Genomic DNA, 11,925 nt, shown 5'->3' on the forward strand with positions numbered 1-11,925 from the left:
AATGTAGAGTTAACAGTCAAAGTAATGTAACTAAATACATCCATTGCTATTAATATAAATAGGACTTCTATTAATGCTATACGAATAGTTTATTTTCATATAGCATTCATAGAAATCTTATTATATTAATAGTAATAAATGTATTTAGTTACATTATTTATTTACTTCTGATATGAATTTTTATATGAAGTTATATAAAATAGAATAAAAAGTACTATTCTAATAAAATACTATAAACTTTCCAGTAATTTCTTAATACATAATTTCACATTCCAGCCACCGAAAGGAATTGTGAACATTCTAGACGACGTAGTCATATTCAACGACCCCTATGGCGTAGTTCTCATTATCGGTGCTTGGAACTACCCGTTACAGCTTCTATTACTACCGATGGCAGCCGCCATCGCCGCCGGGAACGTGGTAATAGTGAAGCCGAGTGAATTGGCCGTGGCCTCCGCCCAATTCATAGCTGAAACGTTGCCGAAATATTTGGATAATGTGAGTATTCCTTTTTTTTACATTTTTCTAGTGTATTTTTACACTTAGGAAAGGAATAATACTTTTTAGAAAACTTTTGAACCACCGCCATTGGCGTCATCTGGTTTGAAAAATTGTCCAGAAAATATCTCTAGATTCACACTACATTCAAATTTTTATGTTTTCTAAAAAGTATAATGTTAGTATTATTTTTGTATTACTATGTAAAAGTTGTTATAGCTCAGTTATTAGGCTTAATTGCATATGATGGTTGTGAATTTGAATCTCCTTTCGAAGAATATTTGTGTTGATTTAAAAATATATGACTTAATTTACCTAGTTAGATATACAAATAGTAAATACCTTTACTCAATAGTATACATAAGTTTATTAAGTTCAAGAGTTTGTCTTTTTCCTTCCTCAAATTATGAAACAAATGTATTTACATGGAATTAACATATGAAAACCGTGGGTGTAATTTAGAAAACAATGGTAATGGATTCAGAAGAGACTCATAATAATTTACACTTTTTGTATATATTAATTTTAACTAAGCACTACATACACGTCGTTAGTATCTCTAGATATTTGCTCCTTTAGAGTCCAGATTTTTGATCATTTTTTGTCTACTTATTTAACTTAATAATTGTTTTTTTGGTAAAAATATTATTTATTATATTTTTTAAGAATTGCAACACTTATATATTGCAATATACGATTTTCCTGGAGTGGTAATTTACCAAAATAACTGCAACGTACATAGAATATAAATATTTTAAATCAACAAAATTATATTGAATTAAACAATATTTGTTTTTAATCGACTTCTAAAAAGTAGGAACCTCCTCCTCATCTCCTTCTTTTTACAACTGTATTTTTTTATACAGTTGTTAAAAGAACTAACTGATAACAAAAATAATTGCATTTTTTTATTATTTATGATAATACATTAACACAAAAATCTCATTTAAATACATACTCAGAAACAAGTTTCAATGATACTTGAAGGTTACAAGTAAATATTTATTAGATAATTGTGAGTAATAATGCTATGTCAGAACATAAAATACAATAGACAAAGGTATAAACAAAGACTTCCTCTTAAACTTTGTTTATTAAACTTTTTTTTATTTTTACGCTAAACGAACCGATTTTGGGAACCCAGTGCTCACACACTAGGAAGACACTTCGTTCCCATTAAGACACTTCTGTCCAGTCTCACTTCCGTTCAGGGGCACAAGGTTATAGGTTCGATTCTCACTAGAGGAAATGAAATATCTAATATTTTTATTTGCTCGTTCTAGTAACGATTCGAAGCGGGGCGTTGAGTTCCACCACTCTACACGCAATACCCCCAGAATTCGCAGGAAAGTGGGAAGCAGAGTGTCTTAACACTAGGCTTAAAAATTGACTATGCTACTGATATTATAGAACATACCTATATTTAAAAATAGTGCGTTGTACATAAACAGTTCTAGAATTTTAACGATTATTATTATGAACTATAAAAATTAATTAGTACTGTTGTTTGTGTTAGTTTTAAATTTTTATTACTACTAAAAAATATTACTGTTATTGTTATTCAGATAATAGTTAAAGTTATGTAACTATTTTATTATATAATAATACTAGAGGACGCGAGCAACTTCGCCCGCTTATTTGCAACCTTAAGGGTGAATCGTAATAAACCATGAAACACGTGTTTAAGGAAATATTTTTAAGAGTCTAAATTTCAAATCTTATAAAAATCGGTGGCGATTTAAAAAAAATCCATACAAACTTTCAAACCCTATTTCATCCCCTTAAGAGTCAAATATTAAAAATTCCCGTCTTAGCGAGCACCTACGTCCTATAAGTAACTCCTATGCAAAATTTCAGATTCCTAGCACATGTAGTTTCTGAGATTTCGTGATGAGTGAGTGACCATTTTATGTATGTAGATTATATTTATGTTGATAACAAGTGTTATTTATAACAATAAATATAAAAGTAATGGCTTGTACTGTACAACCAGCCCCAACTTGGGGGAGTAAACACACACAATGATAAGGGATCAAACTATAAGAGATTCAAGACATTATTTTCTAAATATTATTGTTTTATCACTAAAGTCTAATAAATTTATTTTATAATTTTCTTTATTATGACAGGATGCCTTAGTAATAGTGGAAGGTGGTCCAGAAGAAACAACAGAGCTGTTGAAACAGAAGTTCGACTATATCTTCTATACTGGTGGCACAAATGTAGGCAAAATTGTATATGCAGCGGCGACGAAGAATTTGACACCTGTCACTTTGGAGTTGGGTGGAAAGAGGTAATGTTTTTTTTTTTAAATTTTCTTTTACGAATCTTTGAGTTTTTGCTTTCCTAAATGTAGAATAACATTTTTAAAAAATGCAAAAAATACGGAAATCTGACTCTGACTTGATTTTATCGCGCCCTATTAGAGCATTATAAAATAGAAAAAACAAAAAATATCCTTTTTACCCGACTGCAGCAAAGCCCATAAGGAGAATTATGTTATCTGGTTATATGTCCATTCCTTTGTTCCCTTCAAACTATTAAACTAATGAACCGATATTGATAAATGTCTTGATGGCGCAAGTGTTACTCTATATGTTCATTTAGTTTATGCAGTCTGTTTATAATTAACTTAATTGTAACCTTTTAATAATACACTTGATACGTAATGTTTTTTTTTCTTTGTTACTAGTTTGGTTACTTAGTTACGCAAAACATATTGCAGTAACAAAGCATTAACATATTTGATTTTTTTCGACTTCACGCTCTATCCCGCATGTAGCGTCAACACCAAAGTGAAGTAATAAAAATATGTAATTCCTCCGAGCGGGAATCGAACCCACGCCACGCGCACACATTACCCCTGCGCCACGGCTAATTTTTTTTAGCTAATTTTCTTATTGGCACTTTTAAATCTTAATTAGCTGTGTCAAATTTCCTATGGCCTCTAAGTCATGAAAAAGGAAATTTATAATTCCAAATAAAGACGAAACATTCGATACTAATAACATAATTGGCTTACACATTTGTTGAAGCCTATTGCCAAATATGTATTATATTACAAGGACAGTGTTCTAGTTTTTTTCTTAATAAACATTGTATTGGTTTACTTGATTCAGCTTCAGATTTCTTATATATTATGTTGATAAATGTGAATTCGATACCCACCCTGGGGAAATTTATTATTTAAGCTAATGCGATGTGTTGATTTTGCACACAGCAGTATAGGCAGAGGGAACCTAGTGTTAAGACACTCCGTTCCCCACTTTCCGCCGAATTATGGAGACATTGCGTGTTGAGTGTGTTCAACGCCGTGCTTTGCCTCGACACCAGCGAAGAAATGAAAATATAAATATTTAATTTTCTCGAGTGGTGATCGAACGCACAACCAGTCGGTTTGCATTACTCTATGTGCGCTACGCCACGAATGAATATACAATGTCATAATTTATACAAAAAAAATCAATTTTACAGTCCAGTATACATAGACAACACAGTGGACATGGAAGTAACAGTTAAAAGGGTGCTTTGGGGTAAATTCATCAATGTGGGACAAACGTGCATAGCGCCAGACTATATACTGTGTACGAAGGAAGTACAAGAGAAGTTTGTTGACATTGCCAAAAATGTACTAAAGGAATGGTATGGACAAGAACCGCAAAAATCACCGGATCTATGCAGAATTATTAATAATAGGCATTTTGGGTAAGTTATTTTATTGTTATCTTAATTGTTGCAGAAGAGAATATTCTGTTATTAACGTTATTTAATATTCAAATTATTTAAGTAAACAAAATATATTCAACTTAGATAATTATAATTTATGTGCATTACCATTTTTATCAGTCTTAAAAAACTAATTATACAATAGTTAACTAATTATAAAGCACAATTTTATCTATAGTAATAACTAGTTTTATTACGTGTTTAAAAATTTAACTATTTAAATTAGTAATGTTTTATATCATTAAAGTTTCTTTACAAGGTCCATATTTCTTTAAAAAAAATGTTTTCGTGATTATATATGTAAAATGAACGTGATGCTGATAGTTGCTGTTAATATCTCTTTTTTTTTTATTATATTTTTAATTGCGAAATATTGACTGACGACGATTTCGTTTTTTGTTGATATATATCAAATATAAAAGAAAAAAAAATAGAAACTTAAACATTTCAAATTCTTATTACAGTCGTCTCCAAACCCTAGTAGATGCGAGCAAAAGTAAAATAGCAATAGGTGGTCAATACGACCCGCAAGAACGCTTTATAGCGCCCACAATAGTAGCTAATGTGAACGGTAATGATAAAATTATGGAAGACGAGATATTCGGTCCCATCCTGCCAATTGTGCCCATAGAAAATGCTTACGAAGCCATCAAATTCATAAATGCTAGGTAAGTTAAGGTGTTTGATATGAAATAGGGGAGTTTTTTTTTTCTAATGTTATTTTGACATGTAAACGTTTTTGTGATATTTTTTTATTTTGCTTTAGATGTGACCAAATATTTACATATTCGAATTTAAAATTAATAGTATAGTTTATATGAATATTATAAATATAAATGTATTAATTGTTTATACTTGCGTAAATACTTAAAAGATTTTTTGATTGATCTTGATATAATATGACTATTAAAAGTAAGACTAGTTACGAGTTAGAATATAGTTTTCGAAATGTATTTTATATATGATAAATCACATTATTAAAAACATTTTACAAGTCAAGATAACATCTTAATTCCACAGTGGCATAATAAAGTGGGAAACAATCAAGCCACTATTAAATAGGCCATACGCTTTGCATCGGTAAAACTACCTTATTAACAACTGATAAGGCGCATTTTACAATGACTTTGGTCGATCATTGGAGTGCATTTCATGGATTTTTTTACTTTGGGTATGTTTGTGAGGAGAAAAATATATAATATATAAATAGATGAGTTTATTATAAAAGATTTATTTTTGGCCACTTATATTTTTATTATCTACAAGTATACCTTCCTACTTTTACGACCTACCTCTTGTTGTTTTCAAAGGTTTTTAAAATAATATAGTCTGTCTGTTTGAGATGTTTTAAAAAAAACGGGCTTTTTAAAGCTTAAATCATAATGTCAAACTTTAAGTTACATATTGAAAATATCATTAATATATAATGTATAACTGTTTGTTTTATATATTTTATATTATCTACTATTAAAGCACATCTGTTTATATTATCTATGTTAAAAATATACATGCGTGTGTGCGTCTTCATTTGCTTGTGTGTGCGAATGTGCGTGTGAGCATAATTAAAGATTTAATAAATTGCAACCATGTGACTCTTTGTTACGACTTTATGCATACTAATGAAAGAAAAATGCTTCAATGGTATAATATTTCACTGAGATAATTACTGATAAATAACTTTATTATAGAGCTGACAGATTATATAGAACTATACAAGGCGTCACATAAATTGTTTTTTCCATTTTTTTTTCTAAATCATTTCGTGTAACAACGTACATACAAAGGTACCAAGGGGGCCCATTGTTTCCAGGGAGCATCCATTAGTGCTATACGCGTTCAGCAACCAAAAGAACATACACAAATTGTTCACGGAGCAAACACGCTCGGGCAGTGTCTGTTTGAACGATACTATCATGTTTTATGGCGGTAAGATCACATAGGGGCGACCTTTTCACCTTCAACCTTTGTCCTCTGGCGGTAGGGGTGACCTTTTGACTTTCAACGATTTTGACCTTTGAAGGTCGAATGGTCAGAGTTAGTTGTGGATTTATAAAGAGAATTGTTTTTATATATGAAGATTAAAGATTGTTTATTAATTAAATTTATAACCCATTATTATTAAAAGCCATTATACATCTGCACTTTCATAATTAAAATTTACGAATCACGTTTCATTTATATTTTTTTTATATATATATTTTAATTCTTGTTTTTTTGTAACGTGATTCGTTTGTTAATACTTTTTTTTTTGTTGGTTGAGGTCAAACTCTTTGAAAGGTGTGTGGTTGCGGTGTTGGTTGTTAGTTGGTTAATAGTTAAAAGGTGATGGTTACTTGGTTAAAAGAAAAATATTTTAAACTTATATTATTATGTTTTGTTAACTCATACTTGCACTCTATTGTCTTTGTAATAAGAAAAATACATAAAATTTTATGATTATTTATTGTATAATCTATGCTAAAATAACGGTGGTGGTATATGTTATCTGTATTAGGGAAAAACCCCTGGTGTTCTACGTGTTTACTACAAACAAGAAGATTATGGAAAATATTATCGAGAATACAACGAGCGGAGGGATGTGTGTAAACGATACTGTAATGCAAATGGGAGGTATGACGTCATCACCGTCACATTAATTTAAATTTAATTATTTAAAAACAGCCAATTTTAATATGGAGATTTTAATTTATTTTTTTAATTTCGCATACATGTGCGTTGTTTTGTTAATTTAAACATAGAATTTTGCTAGTAGTATTGTTTTGTTCTCAAAAATATGAAATTAAAATAAAATTGTGAACACATTCATTATTTAGAGTGTACATATTATTAAAATGTATATAAAAATATTGTCGATATATTCTTTCTGTCTTAAACTTTATTGAATATTTTTTCTTGTTTGAGTCAATAGCTAATGCTTACGTTCATTTCCATTTCTTAAAGTGTACAAGAGTGTTCGGATTTCATAAATAACTTTTATATATAATGTATTCAATAAATATTTTATGTCTATTTCTCTAGAAAAAATATACAATTTTATTATCTTCTAGGTTCATGCTCAATTTTAAATGTATTTATGTTTATATATTATTATATAAATAATTTATTATAATATTTAGAATTTTTCTATATATTGGCATGTATATATTGTTGCCAGTAGAAAAATAATAATTCAATTTAATATAAACTTTTTCGTTTATCTATTAACATTTTAGTTTTCCTATCCTTAATACAATTTTTGTAAATACACATATAATTGTAGCGTAATGACTAACAATAGAGCATGATTAATAAAATATTGCTAGATTTTAAAAATTAATGCTATTTGGTTAATAATAGTTTTTTTTTATGTAGACTAATTTATTATATACTTTTATGTGCAGAGAGTTAGTAGCTAATATCAGTAGTTATTTGATTTTACTAACTTAAAAAAATAAACTCTAGTAACATCCATTTTAATTATTTTATAAATATTTCAGTTGAAACTTTACCATTTGGAGGAATTGGAAACAGTGGTATGGGAGCTTATCATGGGAAAGCATCTTTTGATACTTTCACCCATAAGAAAAGTTGTTTAGTAAGAAACTTTGCAGCCATTGGAGAGAAATTGGCGTCGTGAGTAGTGTTCTTAGCTCGTTTTTTTTATTATATCTATGACATATTATATGTATATTTTTGGTTGTCTAGAATCGTACCACTTATAAACTTATAAACTAGGCTGTGGTAGTGTCTCACTGCAAACCTAAGAGTATATTTTTTTTTTATTTCCTGTCTCTAGTAACAAGCCAAAGTATAGCATCAAGTTTTGTCACTCAACACACAATTAAAAATTTAATGAGACATAGGGAACGGAATGTCTAAACACTAGGTTCTCTCTGTGTACTTTGTTATTTGCATTAAGAAGTTAAAATAAAATAATAATAACAATTTTATCATTACAGTGGACGGTATCCACCATATACTGATGGCAAATTGAAGCTTATTTCAAATCTAATGAAGAAACGCTCAGAACCATCATTCAAATACTTGCCACACATTTTAGCATTTGCTCTAGGAGCTGGACTCAGTTATGGCATCTTCGCCTGGCAGAAGGTAAAGAAGTGATTCAAAATTAAACTTTTTTACTTATTGACATGAGTAGTCAAAACTTTAATTTTGATATTTAAATTATAAATGGAAAAGGAAAAATTAAATAAAAATAAGAATCCAAATATAACATCGGCTTCAGTGTAGAACTTTCTTTCTACAATTTTTGAAAAATAATAGTGAAAATGATTAATTGAGTTATCTGTATATCTATGTTGATAAAACAGTGCATATCTAGTACCTTTTTCAAGTATTCATATGACTTTTGATGCAGTTTTTATTGCTTATTGTAGAAAACATATGTTTTATAGTAAAGTAAGTCCTGCACTGTAGATTATAAGTTCATATACCAATGTATAATTCAAAAGTAATACTTTTATTTTCTTTTATTGCACAAATGATATAAAGATGCACAAAGTTATAAAGCATCATATATGGATGTGTAGTTTGTTAGAGAATATGTACGTTTCACTTTTTATGTTTTTTTTTTATAAATCTATTAAAAAAACAAAAATATTAACATACATATTTATATTATATTCAAATGTATACATATATTTTTATTTTGAAATTTTAGTATTGAACATGTATTCATAAGGATTATTTAGTTTACTTGAGAGATTAGTTTGACATAGACTTGACATATGTCAAAATCGTGCACTTTAACGTTTAAAAACGCAGAAGGAACGACATACTTTTAAAGTTGCTACAGATAATAATAATAAACATGGTTGTTATTTTAATAATAATATATTTGATAATGTTTATACGTAATGTAAACAAATATGTCTCATTACAATATAGAAGTATTAATATTTCTGTTGTTTTATTGAAACCCTATAGCTTCATATAACTATTATTAATTTACTAAGTAATTACAGAATAAATTATTGTGGTAATTAGGTAGAATAATTAAATAAAAGAAATTACCATTTAATATAAAAATAACAATGAAATATTTAAAATTAAGCATAATTATTTATTTGAGTTTAGATATAGTTCATAGATTCTTATTATATTATACCAGTTATGTTAGTTTATGACAATTTTATACATTTTAATATTAAAGAGTCATAAGTATATGAAGCTGTAAGGTTGTTTATAAAAAAACTAAAGGATATTTAAAGGTATATATTATAATTGTTGTGCATGATTATAAAAATATGTTTATTTATATAATTTATCTTTCTTTTTACAGATGGCCTCAGAGGATTCATAAAGCACTCAACAAGTGAATCATATGAATTGATATAATAAGTTGCAATAATATTTGAAATAATTATGATTAATAGGGTTAAATTTTACAAATTTATCCTGTTTGTATTGGTCCTTTTGCCTATCCTAGTATATACAAGATAAAGCTTGAAACAAATATATAAAATAAAGATGTACTTTTATTTTTTTCTTGTTAACTTATACAGCTCAAAGAGTTTATATATATTTTTATATTTTTTAACATTCTAATGTCTTGAACACAATAAATAATGCAACATGCACTTAAAATTGCATTTATTTTATGTTCTAATATATATTTCTGTAATTGATTTGATAATTTTATATCAATAAACTTTTTAGTTAGTGACTGGTACCAAGGACAAATGTTTTTTGTTAATATTCCAGTTTTTTTTAAAACTATTATAAATATGTGATAGATATATGGTGAATGATATTTATATTAATAACTAAATAATAAATAAGACTGCTTTATAAATATTAATATAAAGTTTTAATTGAATTTATAAGATCTTTTTTTCAAATTTTATTTTTTGAAGAAATCTAATTATATGTAAACAATGTATGTATATATAAATGTCCCTATTTTGTTACTGCAATATATAATTTTAGGTGTTTTTCTATTTTCATATACATATTGTTAATAATTAATAGTTATATAGTTTAAATAGTAATTAATCAATGTGTGTGTAAATATAAATGGGGCAAGACAATTGTATTTTATTTTAAAATAATCCCCATCATTATATCAAATGCAGCAATTGTGCAAAGGGACAACATCTGACTACGGTTCATATAATGGTTATGAGTAAGACTCACAAGAAATAATTTATTTCCTCTGCTCTGACAAGACCAAGCGTGACATTGAGCCCTGGCAGTCAACAGGATGTGTCTCAAATTTAGTCAAAGAATAGGGATCACTAGTGTTCGTTAACACTAGGTTTTTCCTGCCTGACCAACTACATACAGGAGTTTTTGGCTGTACACTATGCAGTGTTGGTACTGAAATTAGAAAAGAAGAAAGAAATAGAAATGGAATGTAGTAGAGAAGTGATATCTTTAAAAGTTATGCTGAGTCAGCTTAGCTGATTAAATCATCACACACAAACCATGAGGAGGCCCGAAGGGAAATAGAGATACGCAGAAACCTTAGTGTTTGGCTCTCCGTTCTGTCTAGCCACCACACAGTAAATTAATAAAACTGTATGACCTTACTTTATTAGAGAACTTGTTACTTGAATAATTTTGAAGAGGCACTGGTTTGAGTCCTGCTGTGTTACAATTTTTATATCTAAGTATTTACCTTTTCTTAATTTTTCTTATATTTTTATACTGTAAGCATTATTTTAAAAATATTGTTATTTATTGTAGTTTTAATTAATTAAAAATAACAAGAATGCATAGACAGCTGAAAAGAACTTGCTAATATTAAAATTTACAATTCAAGTTGGCCTCTAAATTATCTTTTATAAAATAATTGAAGACAGAATTGAATTGAATTTTTAACTTTACTATAGAAGAAACAGTCTAGAAATAATAACAAGATTCAAGATGGAGAAAAAAAGTAAATTCCATACCTATACTAAAACTATGCAGAATACATTTAAATTTATTATAAAAAATAATAAATTTTAGATCAACAATGGCTTACATCTTTAAAACACAACAGTAATAAACATTTTAGAATCTTATTAATAATTTCCTTTTATTTTCCACTACTAAGTTATTCAATATCCAAATATTAATATTTCCCATATGACTATTAAAGAGGTACAACGCGATTAATGCGAAATTATAACAATAAACAATTAGCTGTTTAGTGTTATTTATTTATCAGAACGATCTATTCCTTATCTTTTTAAATCTTTTGAGAATAAATTGGCAAAATGGAAATTCTGGTAATTGTCAAATTTACTTGAAGTTTGACTTTGAATTGAAGTTGAACTTGAACGGTACATCATTCGTGATATGTCTACGTCAACGTTGATTGAAACATCTGTTTAATAAGGAATGTATTCACGGATTATATGCGCACCGTAATTTAATTGTCTACGTTGTGAAGGTATCATAAATACAAAAAATATTAAAAATAACGAAAAATAAGCCTAATATTCGTTTCATTTTCGAGGATACGGTACCGTACGATTAATAAAATGAAGTCTTGATTCTAGGTTCTCCCTCCCGTAATATTAAAGTCATACTTTTTCTTAATATTTTTATTTGTCCCTCTATTAATACTTAAAATTATGTAAGTTTAAACGTCCATGCTTAGATTCAGTTTTAAAAATTTCTTTTAAACATAGTAATACAACGTTTACAACATTTCATTTTTTATTATACACTTAGACAAACGATCACGACAAATATTTTAATATCTTTTTAATA

At 27.9% G+C, this 11,925-nt stretch overlaps 1 protein-coding gene across 5 annotated transcripts in view; it reads left to right on the forward strand.

Moving 5' to 3' along the window:
• The window catches only part of Aldh-III (Aldehyde dehydrogenase type III), a 30,015-nt gene extending 18,588 nt beyond the window's left edge, over nucleotides 1-11,427 (forward strand). For 3 of the 5 annotated variants that reach the window (XM_085197804.1, XM_085197806.1, XM_085197807.1), the window contains exons 4-11: nucleotides 277-498; nucleotides 2,628-2,791; nucleotides 3,973-4,203; nucleotides 4,689-4,892; nucleotides 6,035-6,150; nucleotides 7,701-7,836; nucleotides 8,163-8,313; nucleotides 9,506-11,427. In XM_085197804.1, the coding sequence (XP_085053930.1) occupies nucleotides 277-498; nucleotides 2,628-2,791; nucleotides 3,973-4,203; nucleotides 4,689-4,892; nucleotides 6,035-6,150; nucleotides 7,701-7,836; nucleotides 8,163-8,313; nucleotides 9,506-9,526 (1,245 nt within the window). In that variant the 3' untranslated portion in view covers nucleotides 9,527-11,427. Of the gene's footprint in view, nucleotides 1-276; nucleotides 499-2,627; nucleotides 2,792-3,972; nucleotides 4,204-4,688; nucleotides 4,893-6,034; nucleotides 6,151-6,718; nucleotides 6,835-7,700; nucleotides 7,837-8,162; nucleotides 8,314-9,505 lie in introns of all 5 variants that reach the window. The other 2 variants (XM_085197805.1, XM_085197808.1) reach the window with 1 other exon arrangement.
• Nucleotides 11,428-11,925: the final 498 nt, after the last annotated feature.

This window comes from Heliconius melpomene, chromosome 14 (genome assembly GCF_056956725.1).
Source record: "Heliconius melpomene rosina isolate 202511_hmr_F chromosome 14, ASM5695672v1, whole genome shotgun sequence".
NCBI classification, from domain to species: Eukaryota; Metazoa; Arthropoda; class Insecta; order Lepidoptera; family Nymphalidae; genus Heliconius; species Heliconius melpomene.